The sequence below is a fragment of the Diplotaxodon limnothrissa genome, linkage group LG17 (assembly GCF_057381915.1).
Source record: "Diplotaxodon limnothrissa isolate DT_005_m linkage group LG17, D_limnothrissa_male_GT1.1, whole genome shotgun sequence".
NCBI lineage: Eukaryota > Metazoa > Chordata > Actinopteri > Cichliformes > Cichlidae > Diplotaxodon > Diplotaxodon limnothrissa.
Window position 1 is genome coordinate 17,533,914 of NC_140612.1, and position 22,479 is coordinate 17,556,392.

Here is a 22,479-nt window from a genome sequence, read left to right on the forward strand (position 1 = left end):
TTTATGCAGTGAAAGCCACTCTGTGGTCTTAGTGGAGGAAATAGTGTCAGTCAGTGTCATGACAACTAAATTCACACAGAAAACTCTAATCACTGTATTTGAGAGCTGCACAACCAACATGCATGTATGAAGCCAAATTAGACAGGCAACATCCTCTACATTTTCAACTGATAATTAGCAACACGTAATCCAGTGGTGTCCAACTCCAGTCCTCAGGGGCCGTTGTCCGGCAGGTTTTAGATATCACCCAGGGTCAACACACCTGAATCAAATGATTAGTTAATTGCCAGGTCTCTGGAGAACTTCAAGAGAAGTTGAGGTAATTTAGCCACTTAAATGAGTTGTGTTAGTTCAAGGACACCTCTAAAACCTGCAGGACACCTGGAGGACAGAATAAGTGATTTGAGCTTAATAAAAATAAAATAAAATAAAAGCTAGAAGTGCCACTGTTGGAGTCAAATTGTTAAATGTTGTCATTGTGTTACTTAAATTTATAAGTCTTAGTTCAAGCAGCATGATCAAAGACATTCCTTTGTCTCCAGCCAGTTTGTTGGTGGGGGAGGCTGAAGCGTTTTATTAGGGACATCCTATCTGAAAGTTCTGTTTTCTTGTGTAGTGAGCTTCTGTTACGGTTTGGAGCAGGACTCAAGCGCAGGACTCCGGTTCTGATGTTCACAAGAAGGGTTTATTTACAAGTCACCAGGTGTATATACAAGAACGTGCGGGGGGGTTATATACAGCTGAGTGTGGGGAGAAGGGGTCTCCAGGGAAGTCCAAGGGAAAGCACGCGTTCTTCAGAAAATCCACTCACACGATCACAGGCTCACACTCCGACACTGCCACACGGGAATCACACGGGGAAAAATCCAGGAAGCTCTGTAGACAGGGTTAAGAAAGACGCACAGAGGAAAACACTCTTAACTAAACTTGCTGTAGCTTGACTTCACTAACGCGTGGTAGACAACGATCCAGCGACGAACAGCAGTCACCTCCTCGCTTAAATGCTGCTCCCCTTAATGAGACCCAGGTGTCTCATCTCCCGAGGGCGTGGGCCGAGGGCGTGAACCCACAGTGAGTTCCGCCCCGGCGAGAGAGAAGAGGAAGAGAGGGAGAGAAACAGAGAGGGCTGATCAGCGTGCAGCTGATCCGCCTGGCCGTGACAGCTTCCTGCTTTTATGATCCGTTTGTGGGCAGGAGGTCACACAAACGCACCCCCAAACACACACACACACGTGCTTACACGTGCACACACATACACACATAGTGCCTTGTCTTTTGTAACCATAGGGGGGGGTTTAAAATGGGAGGTGCTTGTGTGTACTGTAACTGTTTTCAATAAAAAGGCGGCAAGCGGAGGTCTGAGTCGGGGTCATTTTGCGGTAGGATTCAGAGTGCTTTCTGAGACAGTGACCGGGGCCTCCCTTGTAAATAGATCGAGTAAAATAGATCGATAAAATAGATCGATCGCTCTGTGTGTTTGTTTGTTACAGATTTAGATTTTTTTGTTACATTCTTACCCTACAATGACAACCCCTTTCTGTTGCCCTACTAATATTCTGGTTTCAGAATACTTTAACAATTCTGTTTTGCAGTGTTGGTCAGTAAGTGACTGGCTGCTCCCGTATGGGATTAGAACGATGCCACCTTATCCATAGTCCAGCCAATAATGCCATTCACATTCGTATATAAGCAGCTAATCAACGTTGCTGACAGGCTATGACAGCATCCTTATGTGCCGACACCGGTGTTTTAGCTAGCAAAGGGGCGTGGCTGATGTGGAGAGAAGCCACGTTAATGACAATGTGGACAACCTTTGGAGATGTGAGCAGGACAGATGGAACAATTGGCGGGAAAAGTGTGGACTTTATACCAGTTTTTAAATTGTGTTGATAGGCCACGAAAACCAGAGTTATGATAAAAAATATTTGCAATGTTTGGTTTTCTTCCTGAGCACTATCCTTGTTTATATTTACTGCGAAGAAATGGTAAAAACGGCGTTTTATAAGGAAAACGCTCGAAAGCCCTCTCCGCCTGTGAGGAAAGATGAAACCAAAAGAACCCACCCTTTCCTATTGGTGGAAAAATGTACCATGTCGACCAATCAAAAATTGATATGGCAACATGGCATTTAGTTGTTTAGGGAGGGGGGAAGTTTTAGGAGTGACGGCAGTGTTTTGAGATGTGAGAGATTTGCAACGTTTAGCGCAAATCTTGTGTTAGTGTGTAGTGTAGTCAATAGTTTTGTTGTGTGTGTCAGAACAATGAGGCGACTACTGAATGTTACAGGTGTTACAGGAGTGATACACCTCCTGTTGTCAGGCCTGCAGGTATCAGGCTGTTCTCCTTTATCTCATAGTGGACAGAAATTATTTTTTGGAGTGGCACAAATAATTTCAAATTTGATGCAGAACAGCTGATTGTTCTGTAAATAGTTTGAAACGTTTATTTTAAAAAATGCCTTGGCTGCATTTTTAGGTAAACAGCTGCAAAAAACTTTGTTTGCATAACTCAGTTACTTTTTTGAAGAAGTAACTATATAATTATTGCCCAACATTGGTCATTATTTACTGTATTTTGCAGACAGAGAGTTACAGGACTCTCTCCCAGACCACAGACTCATAATACAAGTCAGAGCTTTATAAAAAAAAAAAAAAAAAGAAAGTTGTGTTTTCAAAATTGGAGTTCAAGTTATTTTTACTTCCAATAGTGTTAACATACTACACAGGTCATGAACAAGATTTCTTTTACATTTTCATTGTAAGTGGGCTAAAGCAGTTAATTAAAAGTAGTGTAACATAAATGTAAACGCTGTAATTTGATTATTTTAATAAACCATGTAACTTGGATGGATTCGATGCTGGCGTGACCACAGTGCACACGTCTGATGTTGCTCACAGTGCTTCAAGGGACCGCTCAGGGAGTTTGTGTGTTCGCTCAGACACATGAAAAATTAGAGGGAACATTGCTTGTGTATAATATAAAAGAAGATTGATTTTATTCATCAGTAAGATACATAACAAATATTTTCTTTCAATGTTAGCAGCCAAGATAGAGACAGTGTTTGTTAATGCCATTATTGTGTCAACACTACTCTGATTCGTATAATCCAATTGCTACTAGGCCAACATCAGTTATCCTAATCAAAAATACATTCACTGTATTAAAACTGTCATATTAATGTTACTAATGTTTTGTTTGTTTTTTTTAATCTATGTGCAACATGATTTTTAGTCTTATTTCTATCACAATATGTAGGAAGTTGGGTAAAATTCTCAAAGGTCATAAAAGGTAAGAAAAAAGGGAAACACCAAAAACAAAAAATATAGAAATAAAACGTTAATCTGTAGAAGGATAAATCATGGAACATTTTTCATTTTAGGACATCAAATAAAAATGCTTTAAAAATAATTCAACTATTAAATAATAATTAAAAGTGTGATTTTTGGCTAAGTTACACATAACGTTAGATTCTGAGAAATTTCCCCTGATAGATTTTCTTGGTATTATTTACCTTCCATACTTTCAGAAACCTTTTACATATTTCAGTACAAATAAGACCCAAACTCAAACTAAATATTTTAAAAACTTCATCAGCTGATTAATATTAATAATGATTAATATTGCCAAATACAAGAGCACATCAACATGTTTGATTATTAAATGTAAATGTTACTTACCAGGTCAAATCTGTTACTTTAATTCCAAATATTTTAAATTAAAGTAATAGTTAAAGCTTTTTCATTGGCCAATAATAACAAATAATGACTTTTATTAATTTTTTATTTGTATCTCACATAAATAAATAAATAATAAATATTTAAATTCTATTGTTGGCAGTAATTGGATACCATTTTAATTCATGAAACACCAGTTTGAAGCGTCTTCACCTGGTTACATGAACGAGTGTCTGAAATATTTTCTTACTACCATTTTTACTGTCTGTTATGATTATTCCTTCTCCTCTCTCATATTAGCACCATCGTTGGTTTCCCATAGCAACTGGCCTGTTGGTCTTCTCAGCACAGTGGTTGTCATGGTGATATGCTGCGCAAGCAACCCCCATCAGCATTGGACCAATAACCACAGATGGACGACATCATTTCCTTTTATAGAGCCAACATGTTGAAGGCCTGGGAGACAGAGATAGCGGGCTGACAGTGAGGACGGTCGATGGGAAACACCGAGGCTGCAGGACGCTGTAAACAACAACAAACAGCAAACACTGAACCAGCCCTGCCCTGTGTGAGCTCAGGCCCCCATCCCACCAGAAGGGGCGATTCATTGGCCAATTTGAGTCACTGACTGATTAAAAGGGACCAGAAGAAGGGGGTTAGGGTGTCAATGAATGAATGGGAAAGGGAAAGTTCGTCTTCATGATGCCTGATCATCTCTCAACATAAGGATCAGTGAATAGGCCTATCTATCTCTACTAGCAACTGTAACAGCCAATATATGAAAATGACAAAAGTAAAGAAGAGGTCAGAGCAACACCTTCCAGTCATGTTATGACAGTTAATGTTGCATTGTTTGTCCACCAGAGGGAACTCTGCAACTTACCTGTTGGCAACATTTTTGGAACAAACAGGCAGAACGTGAACAAATTTAAAAAATGAGTGCTTACTTTTTAAATATCTGTCTTAAAAAATAGGTCAAGCTCTAGTTGCTCATTTAAAATGTTTTAGTGATCTTTAAAAACGTCTCACTTTCAGGCACTAAAGATGAATCTGTGAGACATGGATAACGATGGGGGTTGGATTCAAATAAAAGTGTTGCAACTTCTTGGGACAGACATGAAAAATACTGAAATACATCAGCTTGTATCCATGAACATGAACTAATAAATGATACTTATATGATGTTTTTGTAGTGCAACCCAGTTGCAAACTCTGGAGCTGTGATGGACAGATTGTTAGCCAGCGCCCTCGCTCATCCACACTGCTTTAAACCCCTACAAAACAAAACTTTTGGCTTTATTAGGACAAGAGTGAAAGACTCACACCCAAGGTAGCCGAGGGACGTCATACTTTGGATTATTTTATTTATATCATTTTAATCATAAAATTGTTTTTGTTAATGTCTATATTTTTGTCTCTCTTCCTTGAAGCCTGGGTCCTCTAACAGCCGTTCCTAGGACTGCACTCTTCTGGACAGAGATCTCCAGTGTTGTTTATGGGATCTGAGATTATACAGTCCATATCAAAAGTTGTGGACCATTTGAAAAATGGCGCAAAAAAAATCATATTTTGCATGTTTGGATCTTAACAAGGTTCCAAGTAGAGCTTCAACATGCAACAAATGAGAGGAAGACAAGACATATTTATTTGAGCATGCAATTTATTGAAAACAACACTTAAACTGAAATTAGGCTGTTTTACAGCTGATCAAAAGTTTAGGACCACGTGCCTTTAAAAGGCCAAATCTGTGCAAAAATATGGATTCATTGTCATTTTCTGTCAGGTGCTCACACTGTCATCACCTTCTGATGGCAAAGGCAAAAAAACTTCCCTTTTTGAACGTTGTTGGGTTGTTGAACTGCATAAGCAGGGTTTCTTGCTGCACACCATCACTGCTGAGGTTGGACGCAGTAAGACAATCATTTGGAATTTCCTAAATGATCCTGTGGGTTATGGAACAAAAACATCAAGTGGAAAACCCCCCAAAATTTTTCAAGCACTGAGCCGGAGGAGCCAATTGGTGACAAGACACTGGACAATCCTCGATCCAAATTAAGGCCGTTACTGGTATAGACTGCAGCCCCATTAGGGTTAGGGTTTTTGCTTTTATTTTTTTGTTTTAGTCTTAAACGTTTGATCAGCTGTAAAAAAAAAAAAAAGCCTGTTTCAGTTCAAATGTTGTTTTTAATAAATTGCATGTTCAAAAAAATGTTTTGTCTCACTCCCGTTTCTTCTTGTTGCATGTTGAAGCTCTACTTGGAACCAGTCTGCACTTCTGTTAAATTCATGTATTTTTTAAATTTATTATCAATTCAGTTTTTTATATAATTGGCATAAACAGTCTTCTGTACAGCAGTCTTCAGCTGAGGCTCATCATTCCCTCATGTAGCCTCGGTCCGCCCCTGCTGACAGAGAAGAAAACATCCACCCTCCTCTTCCTCAGCTGTAGCTTCATCCTCCAGCTGCCGTGATGTCTGCTGGCTGCTCGGACCTCCTCCTCCTGTGAATCAGACACCATCATGAAGCGTCTCTCCATCCTCTGAGCGCGTATCTGCCTCACCTGCGGACTCCGGGACACTTGATCACCTGCAGGTTTTGTCGGCCTCGTCCATCCTTCATCATCCTCCTCTTCATCAGCAGACATGTTGTTTAGGCAGGATCCGTGACGCCGCGCTGACTGCTGATGGATGGAAGGAGCCGGAGGAGCGGCTAGAATGACGTAAGATGGAGGCTTTTGTTTCCTTATCTTGGTTTTTAATCCGTATTTATTCAGAACATGGCCTGAGCCTGAGCTCGTTATTCAGAGGACATGACGTGCTGCACGCGGCGGACAGCTGCAGCAGGTGTGCCTGCTCGGTGTTTTTCCATGAGCGGTCAGGCTGGACTCTCAGCTGCTCAGCTCATCAAACTGTGCTGGTGTGAGCGGTGAGCAGGTAGACATGATGGGCTTCAGGCCGGAATCAGTCACAGCGGGGTTTACAGCACCATCATCAGCCTCCTCTGAGACACATTCGTATTTTAATGGAGGAGGTAATCATTTCAGTTAGAGAGCCTTCATCGAACTGTCCACAAACATTTGGCCATGTACAGCAGATCGGCATCTGCACAGATCTGTTTTAATCAGGACTTTGATGTAAAAAAAAACAACAAAAAAACCCCCAAACAAAACAAAAACAAACAAAACATAGCTGCTCATTTATTTCCATGCATCGATTAATCGATCACTTCTTTTTTGACTCTAATGTTCAGGGCAAACAGACACCTAACCGGCTGATTATCAGTTATTGGATAAAAACGTTACTGATTTTTTTTTTAATTACATTATGTATGAAAAGCAAATAAAGTAAATTAAATCTGGAGTTTTGTAATTCTCTAATAAACTCATGTAAATCAACATATCAGATTTTAGTTGCTGAACATTTTGAACAAAAACTGAGAAAGTTTCTGGCAGTGTGAGAGCATGATGATGAACATTTGTAATTTTATGACATTATAACAATAATTAATTAGTCATTCAGTAAAAAGTGCTTTGTGTTCATTATTAATTATTAGTATCCTGGTTATGGATGAAGTAAACTGTTCGCTTTGAGTCCTTTGTGTTTATATCAGAGTGGAATTAATCCAGATCAATAATTTAAATGTACATTTACATTTACACTTTTTGTTTTCAAATGTCTGCATGTGTTGTTTATAATATGAAAGATTTACAGCAGGGTTAAATTACAGCTGGAGACTTATTTAAGTAATTATTAAAGGTAACCTTATTCTGTTCATTTCCAGTTTCATACTCTTATTCCTGGACTCTTCTAGAGTAGCTTTGCATGATTGATAAGAGATAAGATAAGATAAGATAGAACTTTATTAATCCCTCGGGTGGGTTCCTCTGGGAAATTCGATTTCCAAAAAAAGCACAGCAACGACCGAAGTTACAGTTACAGAATTGTTATATATATATATAAATATATATATACACACACACACACACACACACACACACACACACACACACACACACACATATATAAATACAGAAACAAATATAAATAAAATATACAAAGGGGATAAATAGAATAAATAGGAATAAAAAATAAAAATACAAGTGAATTGCACATTTCAAGTATTGAGTCTATTGCACTGTTGACTATTTACAAAAGTATTGCACAAGGTATTGTACAGTGAGGTGAAGAGGCACTACAGCTTAGTTGTTCCCCCCTCCTTTGTCCTCCTCTCTCCCCTCCCTCTCCCCTCCAGAGAGGAGTTAAACAGTTTGATGGCGTGTGGGACAAAGGAGTTTTTAAGTCTGTTAGTTCTTGTCTTTGGGAGAAGCAACCTGTCACTGAACAGACTCTTCTGATTGTTTATGGCCGTGTGCAGAGGATGCCTGGCATTGTCCATAATGTCCATCAGTTTCTTTAATGTCCTTTTCTCTGCCACTGTCACCAGAGTGTCCAGCTTCATGCCGACCACAGAGCTAGCCCTCCTGATCAGTTTCTCCAGCCTGGATGAGTCCTTCTTTGCTGTGCTGCTCCCCCAGCACACCACAGCATAGAAAAGTACTCCAGCAACCACCGACTGGTAAAACATCCTCAGGAGCTTCCTGCAGATGTTAAAAGACCTCAGCCTCCTGAGGAAGTACAGTCGGCTTTGGGCTTTTTTATACAGGTGCTCTGTGTTGCATGACCAGTCCAGTTTATTGTCCACCCACAGCCCGAGGTACTTGTACTTGTTGACCACCTCCACCTCCTCCCCCTCTATCTGAACCGGCAGTGGACCTTCTCTGGACCTCCCGAAGTCCACAACCAGTTCCTTAGTCTTTGAGGTGTTGAGTTGCAGGTGGTTTGTGTGACTCCATGCGACAAAGTTCCTCACCAGACTTCTATACTCCTCTTCCTGATCATCCCAGATACACCCCATGATGGCCGTGTCATCTGCAAACTTCTGAATATGGCATAATTCAGAGTTGTAGCAGAAGTCAGAGGTGTACAGGGTGAAGAGAAGAGGGGACAGCACAGTTCCCTGTGGTGCTCCTGTGCTGCTGACCACAGTGTCAGACGTGATGTCCTTCAGCCTGACGTACTGTGGTCTGTCGGTGAGGTAGTCGGAGATCCAAGCCACCAGGCAGGGGTCCACCTCCATCCTGTTCAGTTTTTCCTGAAGCATACAGGGCCGGATGGTATTAAAGGCACTGGAAAAGTCAAGAAACAGGATCCTGACCGTGCCTTTTCCCCCATCCAGGTGTGAGTGGGCTCTGTGTAGGAGGTACAGGATGGCATCCTCCACTCCGACACCTGCCTTGTATGCAAACTGTAGTGGGTCCTGGGCATGTTGTACCTGTGGTCGGAGGAGGTTGAGGAAGAGCCGCTCTAGAGTCTTCATAAGATGTGACGTCAGTGCCACCGGTCGGAAGTCATTCAGCTCATTGGGCCGGTTCTTTTTGGGGACCGGGACGATGCAGGATGTCTTCCATAGGGCGGGCACTCTCCCCAGTCGCAGACTGAGGTTGAAGACTCGTTGTAGCGGCTCCCCAAGTTCAGCAGCACACGCCTTTAGCATCCTAGGACACACCTTGTCTGGGCCTGCTGCCTTTCTGGGGCGAAGCTTCCTCAGTTGCCTCCTGACCTGATCCACTGTGACACTGGGAGATGTTTGGGAGGAGGGGAGGGGGGGAGATGTCTTGCTGGGATTGGAGGAGGGGGGTGTCATGGTGTCAGGAAGGGGGGGAAGCGAGGGAGGCAGGAGAGTGGGAAGAGGACTCTGTAGTGAAGGTGAGGGTGAGGGTGGGGGGGTTGTGGGCTGGTCAAACCTGTTGAAGAAGTTGTTGAGTTCGTTTGCCTTCTCCACAGTCCCCCCCACTGTGCTTTTCTTGGTGTTGTGGCCTGTGATGGTTTTCACACCATTCCAGACCTCCCTCATATTGTTCCTCTCCAACTTCTGCTCCACCTTCCTCCTGTAGGTGTCCTTTGCTTCCCTCAGGCAGCGTTTCACCTCCCGCTGTGCTGCTTTCATCTCCTCCTTCACTTTGCTCCTGAAAGCCTTCTTCTTCATGTTGAGGACAGTTTTGACTTCCTGTGTTACCCACGGTTTGTTATTAGGATAACACCGTACCGTCTTAGCAGGGGCGACTGTGTCCACACAAAAGTTGAGGTAGTCTGTAAGACAGTGTGTCGCCCCCTCTATGTCCTCACCATGTGGGCTCAGGAGCACATCCCAGTCTGTGGTGTCATAGCAGTCTCTCAGAGCATCCTCCTTTTCTGGGGTCCATCTCCGGATGGAGCGTGTTGTGACAGGCTGCCTTTGGACGAGGGGTGTGTATTGTGGCTGTAGGTAAACCAGGTTGTGGTCTGACTTCCCTAGTGGGGGGAGGGGGGTGGCTCTGTATGCATCTCTCACATTAGCATACAGTAGGTCAATTGTCCTGTTGCTCCTTGTGGAACAATTCACAAACTGGTGAAAAGCAGCCAGAGTAGAGTCCAGTGTGGCATGGTTAAAGTCTCCAGATATAATAATGAAAGCCTCGGGGTTTTGTGTCTGAAGTCTTGCTGTGACTGTGTGTATTTTCTCACAGATTGAGAGTTAAAAATAATATCTTTAGGAATATTTAGTGTGTGATGGTTAATAAGGAAAAGCACAGGTCTGCATTAATTATCAGTTACACCTTATACTAAATCATTTGGGGCGTGAAATGTCAGAAAGCTAAACACACCAAAAACCTAAATAATTCAGAGTGATTTATGTTTACTCTCTTTTGGTGACGCTTTAGTTTAAACTGCGTTGTCCTGCTTCCCTCGTTTACCTACCCACCATCAGTCAAGATGGATGTGGTTGCTAAGGTTAAATCCAGAAGAGTAAACACAACGGCAGCCATAAACAGAATCTCCTCTGAGAGCTTCTTCACATCCTTAAAGAGCGACCTCAGAGGAGAGCTGGCTCTCTATGGAGGATTAATCAAATCAGCTGCAGCACTGACTGGGAATTAAGTTCTGAGGTGGAGATGAGGACGGTGATGATGAATAGTTCCATGTGGTGGAGTTTGTCTTGTACCTGAGAGGAAAACATGCAGCTGTGTTTCCATAAAACAGTCCTGAGCACTGCTGCCTCTGACATTTCCTGGATTTTAAGAAAACATAAACAGCTTCCTCACTTTTTTAATATCTGGAGATTCTACATTTCCCCAGACGTGACTTCTGAAGTAGAACTACGGCTTCATTAACGCTCCTGTCCATGATTTCAAGTCCCAAGTAGAATTCCTACTGAGCAAAGATCACCCTCTGTAAATGTTTTAATTAGAACTCAGAGATGAGCATGGCTGTGACATGAACAAACCATAATCACTTACTGTGTATGCTACCGTTGTATATAGTGTATTATCTTACGTATCTTTTTATTTGTTTGTATTTTATTTGTATTTTTTGTATTTTCCTTCTGACCTAAGTTGAGGTAACGCAAAAATTTCCTCGTTGTGGGATCAATAGTCTTATCTTATCTTATCTTATCTTATCTTATCTTATTTAAACTCACCAGTATGACTCTCAGCTAACTTACTTACTGCTAACTATCTGATATCCAAACAACAAACCAAACTTTCAAACTTCCTACCAACTTACCAACCGACCATATCCTTCACTCTTTATCTCAATGCCAATCTACAAACAAGCTTCTGGAGCTGTGTATCAATGACGCTAATTCTGACTAACCCTGCAATCTATTTAAGCTCCCTGTGCAACATCAACAAACTCTTATTAATGACTTCTTTGGCCTTTAACTGAACTACATTCAGAGTTTGAATGCAATGAAACTGCTAGTGTAGCTAAATTAAAGCTAGCTGGCTATCCACCCCTGCATCCTGGTAGTGCTCCAGAAAACAGTAATAAACATTTCATTGGTGAAGTAATTTGGTACTGAGATTGTATTTTACTAGCAATAATATTACAAGGTTATTTTGTCACATTAGTTGATGATGCTAAGTTAGCAACCCAACTGTGGCATTTGGGTAGTACGGCTGACCTTATCTATTCAGGACACATCGATAGCTAGTAATCTATCAACATTAGCATGCAAGTTAGCATTAACTAATATTAGGCACAGTCGATTTTGATTTTCAAATCTAAACGAAGAATGACTAGCCTGTCACTAATTTTCACCTGATGTTGGCTACAACATTGAGACAGGTGGGCCTCATGAGATAAAGCAGTTTCTATCTTTTGTTAGCACACCTGCCAACATACCACTCAGCCAACTATTAATCAATCAATTTTCCTAACCACTTGACTTGCCAATCTAATAACCTATGGTGCTTTCACAAACCAGCTATTCTACCCAATGACCTCATCTACCTACCAGAATACCAATCTACGTACCTGTCAACTAACTTGACTATCTGTTCACACACCAACGACCCATTCTCCTAACTACCTACCTTTGTATCTATCAAAAAATTTGCCATTAACCTACGTATCTCGCCAATAAAACAAATCTCATTACTTCTTGAGCCTCACACCTTTCTGAAAGATGACCAGCAGTAGTCTATCTAACCACCAAACAACCAACAAACCTTTTTATTTTGCATGTCTGAACTATTTATTGTTGAGTAATAACTTGGTGTAGGGATTGTGAGGAGCTGTCGATTGTATCTGGTAATCAGGAGTATTGTTGGGATAAATAAACAGTTTATGTTGAAAAATATTTCCCAAACATTAATTTGGTTGTGGTTTTTCTAATGCCAAATGTCTGTGTCTCCACAGCTGCTCTCTGACCCAGCAGTACAGCAATGGTGTATGCCCAGACATCAAACACAGTCGGTGTCAATCCCTCCATCTACTTGCCATCGTTCATGTATCAGATGTCATTTAACTACTCCAAGAGAGAAAACTCAACTGTCCTGGCAACCTTACCCACAACTCCCCTCTGCAGCCTCGAGGGCACGTCCACCGGCCAGTTGAATACTACCTCTGTCCCTGATGAGCTGACTTCAGGTGAGGTTGCCGTCCTAGGCTTGGTATTTGGGGTTCTATGGCTGGTCTCCATCTTGGGAAATGCCCTCGTATGCCTGGTCATCCACCGAAGCCGACGGACTCAGTCCACAACCAACTATTTTGTGGTGTCTATGGCCTGCGCGGACCTGCTCATGAGCCTCGGTTGTGCCCCATTCGTCCTCTTGCAGGTTGCCTCTGGACGTTGGCCAATGAGCACAGCAGCTTGCAAGGCTGTGCGCTATCTACAGCACCTTTGTCCAGGTGTGCAGGTCTACGTCCTGCTTTCGATCTCAATAGACCGCTTCTACACAATCGTCTATCCCCTCAGCTTCAAAGTGTCCAGAGAAAAGGCAAAGAAGATGATTCTGGCTTCGTGGTTATTTGATGCAGCCTTCGTCTCCCCCTGCCTCTTCTTCTATGGATCTACATCTACAGACAGTCATTGTGACTTTTTCCTTCCTGAGAGCTGGGGCAGCATAGTCTACGCAGCAGTTCACCTTCTCATTGGTTTTCTGGTCCCTGCTGGATTGATCATATCATTCTACCAGAGGGTGGTCAGGTACATCTGGAGGATCAGTGCTGATGGCCACACTGTGCGGCGGACAATGAACATTGTCCCGCGGACTAAAGTCAAGACCATCAAAATGTTCCTTATGCTTAATTCTGTTTTCTTCCTCACCTGGACACCCTTCTATCTTGCCCAACTGTGGCATCCGAGGGAGTCTGATGGGCCCAGCAGGCAGGGACTGCTTTTCTTCACAGCCATCTCCTGGATCTCCTTCAGCTCCACAGCATCCAAACCCACCCTGTATTCTGTCTACAATGCAAACTTCAGACGTGGCATGCGGGAGACATTCTGCATGTCATCCATGAAATGCTACCGCAGTAATGCCTACACCATCACCGCAAGCTCCCGCATGGCCAAAAAGAATTATGTTGGGGTGGTGGACATCCCAGTGCAAGCAAAGATGGTGACTAAAGACTCGGTCTACGATACATTTGACCGAGAAGCTAAAGAAAAGAAGGTAGCTTGGCCCACTAATGCGAACCCTCCAAATACCTTTGTGTGAATGAGCTTGGACAGCTTTAAAACTGAACTCACAAACATAAACTTGTCTAACATAGCAGTGCCAGTGGTGGCAGGTGAATTAGCTGGAGGCTAACATGCTAGCACTGTATTTAAGTAAAACGTTTACCGAATGTGTTCAGATTGTATAAAGGGCTTTTTGTGATGTGAGAAACCCTATAGCAGCCATATTGGTGATTTTTATACTTCAGATTTCAATCAGAATTTGTTTTCGTGCTGTGTTTTGATGGATCATTCTCCATGGATAAATTCCATTTTGTGTTTTGATGTCAACTTGTTAGCTAGCTAACTTTCTGTGTGGTCATCGATCATAAAAGTCTTGTAACTGCATCTGGTTTGCTACAGTAATGTACGTGGTAGATGCTAATGTTAGTAAAGGCTAAAATGTTAACACTGACATTATCTGCTTTGTCACAATGACTGAGTAACGGTGAGCTGGTTATATACCAAAGCCCGGGATCCAAGCTTGTTCAAATAAACTGGGCTGAATCATTGGAATACAATCAGGATCAATTATGACTTTAACAACCATGTCAGCAAGACCCATTCAGGTTCAAACTTAGCTGAGTGGTCATAGCTAAACATGACAACATGCAGACACTGTTTGATTCGGTTCACTTTCAGAATGGTGCTTAGTTCTTAAAAAGCATCAAGGCAGAACTCGTTTGGTGTGGATCGGTAGCTTAAATCTTAAAGTGCGATTGCAGAGGGACTTAAGTCCTGTAATTTCTGATTGAGATGGGTTCCTCAACATCATCCTCAGCACTGCTGTGTGGAAACGCTCGACAGGGATAGAACCTGAATATTTGTCCTCCTTCCAGTGTGCTGAAATATCCAGACTTGAGATCAAATGGATGTTTGTAGCTGTGATCAGTTCTCATGAAGTTTGATCAGTGTGATTAAAGATGATTTGTTATATGAAGGAAATTTATGAGTTTTTGTGGGAATATCCAGGAAAATGTTCCAGAAGACAAAAGACAGAGAAACAGAAGCAAGCTTTTAGAGAGTGAAATTTAATGAAGTCAGTAAAGTCATTGCTGCACATTCACCTCTTTCTGTTTTTAAGGCATTAGTACATCTGAGACTTGTGCACGCTAAAGTGTGGATATCTGAAGTCTGCATATACATTACAGATCAGGGGTGAGCTGCAACATTGCTGCAAGGTTACGAGCATTAGTTGGTCCTAACATTAGGTCAGTGCACCACATAATCCACTGCGTCATCGTGTATTTGACTAAAGCTCAAAAACACTGAGAAACTCTAGGATTTGGTTGGATCTCTTTCAGCAGCAGTGACCTGCATTGATCTACAGGTGTCGCTCACCTGTGTTACACCAGCAGCTTGATAGAGGTGCTCTTGTTTGCTTATGGTCAGATAATCAAGTCCATTGATTAACTGATATGGATGCAGTAACAACGCACTGAGGTTTTCACACAGTGCCTCTGCAGACTGCTCAGTGTGTAATAAATGATGACACAATGGGAAACATCACATGCTTCTCTTAGTCTCAGGTTATGTTTACCTGATTCTGTGACTTGCTGAGCCTCACCTGAGTTTTTATTGTAGACCTTGTTTTTCATAGAAGGTAAATGTGTGTACCAACTTGCACTTTAAATGTTCCACAGTCCCTGCAGAATGAACACGGTGGCTCCGTCCGTGCAGTTGCTGCACTAACATCAGTGCAATCAGATCCCATAGTCTTGAGACTGTGTTTCATCCAAAGTCCCTCTCTTCCTTCCTGCAGACAGTCACAGCACTTCCTGTGAGTCTGCATTAATCTGTACATTGTTTACGGGACACTCATTACCTGCTGTAAGTACAAATGTTTGGGATCCATGCATGAATCTTAACTATCCCGTCCTCAGATTCATGCATGAACAGAAGATACTCTGAGCTTCACTGAGGATCAAACAGTTTATTTATTTATTTGCTCTTAGACATTTTAAACACACATTTTCTACAATCTTAAAACAAAGTGCTTCAGCTATGTTTACAAAGGTGCACAAAAAAAAAAGAGCTTACAAGCTGTTCAGAAACAAGATTTCAGATTTTAGTGCGTGAAAAGAAGCCGCGGGCGCCGACCTGCTCGCTGCTGGTTTAGTCAGTCCTTCAGCTCACAAATGTTATCAGGATCAAACCAGAGGAAAGCCCGGCTTGACCCGATGACCAGACAACAATAACACAGCAGCTGTCCAACAGCTGCACACACACGTCACTATAAGAGTTTAGAAACAGGAGTAAGTCATGTGACCTGCAAACCACCACAGAAAGACATTGATCCTCAGTTCAGAGCATGTATTTGTGTTCTCAAGTTTAACATCTTTATTCACTGGAATGGTGATTAAGCTTCAGCTCCACAAACAACTTTCTGCTGCTTCTGTGTGAAGATGTCGGATCTGACCTGCAGCCAGGAGCTTTTGTACCCCCCCTGCTGGCTGTGAGGGTTACTACATGCACTGTACGAGGAGGTGAACCTCCGTGCTGAGAACAGAGGGAGGTTTATTCTCTGGAGGTTTAAAGGTCTCATGAGTCCTGTGTGAGTGATGAAATGCAGGAGAGGAGCAGGAGAAGGAGGTGGAAAAGCGTCTAACTCTGCCCATTGCTGCTACTGATGTTGTTCTTGCTGTTCTTGGACGTCTTGTTGCCACCGCTTGGAGGCATTTTCTGCTCGTCTCCGGTGAGCAGAGCTTTAATCTCTGACGGAATCTTGCCCTGATCCATGGCCGAACACCACTGCTTGTACTGCAGGAGGACGACAGGAGACAAGTGAACAGCAAGTTAACAGTCTATATACGATGAATATATATGACGAGCATTTGACCTGACCTTCATCGTGTTCTCATAACCACTGGAAACTAAAAGCACAGCTGAAGTTAAACTCCTGACTCATCGCCCAGAGAGCTGCAGTTGTACCTGTCCAGGTGACTGCGGTCGTGTTTTTACTCTCAACAGAAACTGGGTGAAGTAATGTTAATTGTGACATGGGGTGGCTGTAGCTCAGGTGGCAGAGCAGGTCAGTCACTAATCAGAAGGTCGGTGGTTCGATCCCAGGCTGCATTCTGGCTGCATGCCAAATATCCTTGGGCAAGATACTAACCCCATGTTTGCCTACTGGTGGTGGTCAGAGGGCCCGGTGGCGCCTGTATCCGGCAGCCTCGCCTCTGTCAGTGCGCCCCAGGGCAGCTGTGGCTACAATGTAGCTTGCTATCGCCAGTGTGTGAATGTGTGTGTGAATGTAGTGTAAAGCGCTTTGGGGTCCTATGGACTAGAAAAGCACTATACAAATGCAGGCCATTTACATTTGTGTGCGCCCCATTTTCAAACTTTATTTAAATACCAGGAAACGGAGCGTAGAGAGACTTGTGTGTTTAAACTGGGAGTGTCTGACCTCTGTGGTCGGTGTTATGAAGCTTCTCTTTGGCACAGAGCTCAATCATGTGTTTGAAATCTGAGTTCATGTCTAACTGGTGTTGTCTCACCATCTCAAGCTCCTCCCGCAGGGCGCAGATGGCTCTCTCCTTACTGGAAACCAACTCCTCCAGGTACTGGTACCTTAGCTTCTTCCGGGCTCGGCACTCGCGGGCGCTCTGCCGGCTTCGCTCCAGTTTGGCCTTCAGGTCGATTTTGGCAGGTTTACGGCCGCGTTTTCCCGGCTTCTTCACTTTGCCCGCCATCTGATGACAAGCAGACACGAGCGATAAATTAGACACAGGACAGAGACACCACCAGCAGACACCACCAGGTCTGTTAATGTGCTTTGAGCAGAGAGGTGATACCTGTTATTTCTGACTGGATTGGTTGAGCCAGCTCACACACAGAACGCCTGGATGTGCTAAAGTTCATTTACAGTGAAAGCTCTCAAATTAGCTTCCAGACTAGACCTGAATGAGCAGAGTTGGCAAAAGTACACACATTCTCTACAATACTACTGTTAAAAAAATACTCCAGTAAAAGTTGAATTTTTATTCAAGTAAAAGTAAAAAAAAAGTACCAGCTCTGAAATGTACTCAGAGAAAGAAAAAGTAGCTCCTCAAAGAACATTTCCTCCACCTATTTTTATGCAGCATTGACATAACAATATTAGTCGATATGAATACAAACTTTATTTCAGTCTAAATTTTATTTCCAATAATTGTACTCAGCTTGAATCGGTTAAGTAGAACATGAACAGGAAGGAAAATAAAAACTCTTTTCTGGTGCCTGCATTGTAGAGGGTGACTTTACTTTTAAACAACAAAATGAATGCAGTCAGGGGCTAGAGTGGATTCAGCAGGTGGGTGAACACTAAAATCAGTTTTAATTGCTCAGTGTTGGGGAAAAAATATCATAACTCACTATAATTTCTACTGAGAGCTCCAGTAAATTTTCTTAGTGTACAGGTTGTGATCAGCTGACCTGCTGCTCTTTGTGGATTTACACACCTGAATTCAACCAGATGTGAGCAGATGTTTCATGAGTTGTCCTGGCTGATTTCCATACACTCACAGTACACTGTTTATGCTGTCTTTATATTAGACACTATAAAGTTGGTATGAAGGTGGAATTCAGTGAATGAGTCTCAGCATCATAAGCTAAAATTCAAATGACTCTCTGCTACACTTCATGTAAAGTAAATCTGACCATGGAACCACAGCCACTGTGCACCAGTCACATACTGTTCTTTACTTTAAATCCATCACAGTACAGCAAACTAAGCTGTTTATCCTGCACTAACCTGCAGATGATTTTCATGCAGGCCTTAAATAACACAGTTAAGTCTACCTCAGTTTGTTTAGCATGTTTCACAATATGAAAAAACACAGTTGCACATGTACAGACCCAATATCTGATTGGATAACATACTTGATGAGGACTTACGAGTAAGCTTTAAATGAGCCGTCCTTTTAAATCTAAGCTCTCTTCTTCGTTTCCTGTCCTTTCTTATCTTTCTCCATCTCTGAGTGTAGTTACCCCTCTTTCTTTTCTCTCCCTGTGAAATACAGAAGCTGGACCTTTAGCTAGCAACTGTGTGACAAACTGCACACAAACAGTTCGTGTGTTTGCTGATGTTTGTTAAAGTGCTGCATTTCAAATTACCTAACACAAAATGTTACTCCCTTTATCCTCGCTCCTCTTCAGTAGCTAGCTAGATGCTGAAGTACTGTGAACACAACCTATGGACACCTGCAGTCGTTCTAGTGTTGTGTTAAAAAAATAAAAATTTAAAAACGTAATAAATGAATAAATAAATCAAAACTCCGGCCCACTGTAACCCCTGACTACATCTCTTTTTATGCCACATCGCCTGGTGATTAATAAACGAATGGGATTTCCTTTTATGTGTTTCTGTTTAGGCTCAGATTGGTTTTAAGTTTGGAGGCTCGCAGTGACTGAAATAATGACTCCCCTCAAATCAGTTAAAGGAAAAGTAACGAGCCTGTCTGAAACAGTGACGAGTAGAAAGTTAAGATATTTGTTTAAACATGCAGGGAGTAAAAGTTAAAAACTAGTCAGAAAAAAAACCTACTTAAGTAAACTACAGATACAGTAACAAAGTATTTCGTTACTGTATCATCCAACAAGTACGACTGACTTCTACTCACCAATCAGAACACTGGAAAACAGCGTCAGCAGTCCTGAAGTCCCTCAGACCTCGGTGTGAGGACAGCAGGAAGGTTTTTTTTAATAATATCTGACAGCTGATGAATATCAGCATTAAATAAATAAACTTCTTGTGAGCTGCAGACAGTTTACAGCAGGTTTGTTGTTCTATAAATAATAATTTCTTATCCTTCCTGAAATAAACATGTTTACGGCACGGGGAGCTAACGTAACCTCGGTTAGCACACAGGATACACAGCTGTAATCTAGCCCATTAAAGTGATTCCTTCTTTAACCTCCTAAGACCCGAACTCTTCCACTGCATGCATTTTTAATTTCTCTTTGATATTTGGGTATATTGGGGCCCGATGAATGTAAAAACAATTTTTGTTTTTAAGAAAAATGAGAGCCATATATGAGCATAGTCGTTTAAAATTTTGATAGACCAGTAGCAGTATAATGTCCTTGTAAGTGGATATCAGGCCCTTGTAGAGCAAAATTCAGTATTTTGGTCTAAATAACCCAAAATGTGATGTCCACATATGTGGACGGCAGGTCATAGGAGGTTAACGACACTATCGACACTGACAAAGGTGAAGTGACCAGACGTTGACTAGTTAAAGCTACTAATTAGTACCCCGCAGTTTCCTTTAGCCGTTAGCAGTCCTTAGCTAGCTCACCTTGTTGTCTTCCATGTTGCTAACGCGCAGGCTGCCGTTAGGTCCGCTCAGAGATCACACTGTGTTCCCGGAAGTCTGGACGGAACGAACCGGCTCGGTATCATCAGCGAGGGCTCCAGAAGCAGCTCATCAATCAGTCTGATCACCGATCAGTCTGACAGCTCCCTGCTTTGTTTACATCTGCTGACGTCTACGCGTTTACGTCACTTTTTTTTTTACAACCAAAACTTTATTAAATAAAATAATGGAACAAAGACAGCTACCACTAAACCGGAAATAGTGAGATGGTAAAATAAATAAATAACGTCAAACCCGAGTAAATAGTCAGATAAAAACTAATTCTATTCTTAACAAGTATATTAAAATATATCTGACACACTCAAACGTTTAATGTTCAGAAGCCAAATATTAACAATTCGAAAATCTGTAAGTTAGCAGTAACAAATTATATTTATATGTAATAAATAAGCTCCAGCTTTAGTTTAATATATTGAATGTATTTATACCATTTTATATGTTTAATGTGCATAAACAGTATATCTACTTAAACCCTAGTGTAATCAAATAAGTTACCACGCCTTGTGATATCGCCTTTAAAAAGCTTGTTCATTTTACTCTGGTGAAGAAATGAATTGTTGTGATATCGTCTTCATGATTTGCAGTAGAGCACAGAGCAGGTCTTGAAAAGTGCGTTCTCTAACTACACGATAAAACTCTGGGTTTCCCAAAATGAGGGAACAATAAAACTTACAATAAAACCTGTTCCCTTTTCCTTTCCCAACCCTCCTCTGACCAGAAATTCTCACTTTTCACAATGACGGTCTGAATTTGGACGCTCAGTTAAAGTTTCAGTCTGAGATCACGCCATGTGAATGGGTGAAGTTGTTTTTTAGAATCTCATAATTTGGATCTTAAAAGTAAAACGCTTTAATGTCTCTCTGATGAGTTTTGCCTCTAAAATTTAAAAAGTCTCCTCAGTAAATTAAATATCAAACTTTAGAATCTGAGGCTGAAAGTTCACAGTTAAGAGGTGAAAGTTCACACTATTTACCCAAATGCTTTAAGAAGTTGATACTACAGATATATTTTTCAACCTTTGATGTTTTAAATAAAGTTTTTCACCTGCATTCTGCCGTCATCTGGTGTAAAGAAAACAGAATAATATGAAGAAGGTTTGTAAGGGTCGCTGTTGTCACAGAGAACAGACGGTCAGTGTGTGCAGGACAGAAACTGATGAAGAGTCTGAGCTCATCTTTACTGCTCAGTCTTCAGTATACACCAATTCACTGTTGGATATAAATGCACATATATTTTATTATTTTACTTAAAGTCTTTAAAGAGCCATAACTTATAACCACCTCTCCTCTTCCACAATCATCTCATCATCACATTCAGAGGGTTAGAATTCATTCATTCATTCATTCATTCAATTATTTATATTAAGAAAACACATCCTGCTGTCCCTGAGAGTGGATTCTATGATGACATCTCCTCACAGGCCAAAGGGTCAAATGTATGTTAATCTACCCATGACCTGCTGACTAATCCTGTTACATCAGCTGCTGGAAATTTAGAGGAAATGAAGATTATGTTGTGGAAGAAGGTTATACAAATATCAGAGCTTCTGTTCTGAGTTTACTTCCTCAGGAAGCTTTAGTGGGATTAGCACAAAGAGACATGGAGAGCAATCATGGTGGATCCTGCTGAGACTGTTCAGGTGAAGTATGAAGTCATCAGGCTACTGTTACACACACTTTGTTCATTCCTCTGATGTCACTGACAGTAGATGTTATTTTAAAGATCATGCCCAGTTCTGTCATGATACGTGTGAACACGTGTGAAGAGAGCCAGAGATTAATAACTTAACAATAACTAATGATTAAATGCAGAGAGGTGTATAAGCACATAGTGTGTGAAGAAGAAACACTCAGTGAATCATAGTGTAGCACCCAACCCATGTAGCTAGTATTCAAATTAGATCAAAGGGGTGTTGTAGCACTGAGTAGGGCCGTGGGTTCTTTAATTTAGTGGCTTGCCCTACTAACCTGTAATGCTGATGTACCAGATAACACTTCAGAAAGTGCAAACTGTCAGTAATGCCTGGGGTTGCTGTCGGTGAGGCAGCTCTCTATGCTCCTCCTGTAGGCCTCCTTGCCATGTTTGATGCCCCTGCTACGTTGGCTCATGCAGTGCTGTACAGGGAACTATATATTGTACATACTATTGTTTGAGTACTTACGATTGTTTTTTTTGTACTTTTTATATTTTACATTTATATTTATTATTGAAACTTGCACCAAGGGAGTGGCACTCCAATTTCGTTGTACTCTGTACAATGACAATAAAGGCTATTCTATTCTATTCTATTCTATTCTATTCTAACTATCCCTGTTCTGATTAGAGCCTGTACTCCACTTGTCAACCAAGGTTTTCCGTTAGGAACAACCCAGATGGTTTTAGTCACTGTCACAGTCTCTACGAAGCAC

General features: G+C 41.7%; 2 protein-coding genes across 3 annotated transcripts; one reads left to right on the forward strand and one right to left on the reverse strand.

The window, feature by feature from the left end:
* The first annotated feature begins 12,441 nt into the window (after nt 1-12,441).
* Nucleotides 12,442-13,716, forward strand: gpr19 (G protein-coupled receptor 19). Its single transcript, XM_085376676.1, has one exon. It carries the CDS (start codon nt 12,442-12,444, stop codon nt 13,714-13,716), a length of 1,275 nt encoding a protein of 424 aa, XP_085232802.1.
* A 1,924-nt stretch (nt 13,717-15,640) lies between these two features.
* Nucleotides 15,641-20,190, reverse strand: crebl2 (cAMP responsive element binding protein-like 2). Of its 2 annotated transcripts, none has more exons than XM_085376131.1 (3): nt 19,994-20,190; nt 17,213-17,407; nt 15,641-16,475 (listed from the first exon to the last, which is right to left on the reverse strand). In XM_085376131.1, the coding sequence occupies exons 1-3, from the start codon at nt 20,006-20,008 to the stop codon at nt 16,320-16,322; spliced, it is 366 nt and encodes a 121-aa protein (XP_085232257.1). In that variant the 5' UTR covers nt 20,009-20,190; the 3' UTR covers nt 15,641-16,319. The 2 variants fall into 2 exon arrangements, with proteins under 2 accessions (XP_085232257.1, XP_085232259.1); XM_085376133.1 differs by lacking the exon at nt 19,994-20,190 and adding an exon at nt 19,316-19,355.
* Between the last annotated feature and the right edge of the window lie 2,289 nt (nt 20,191-22,479).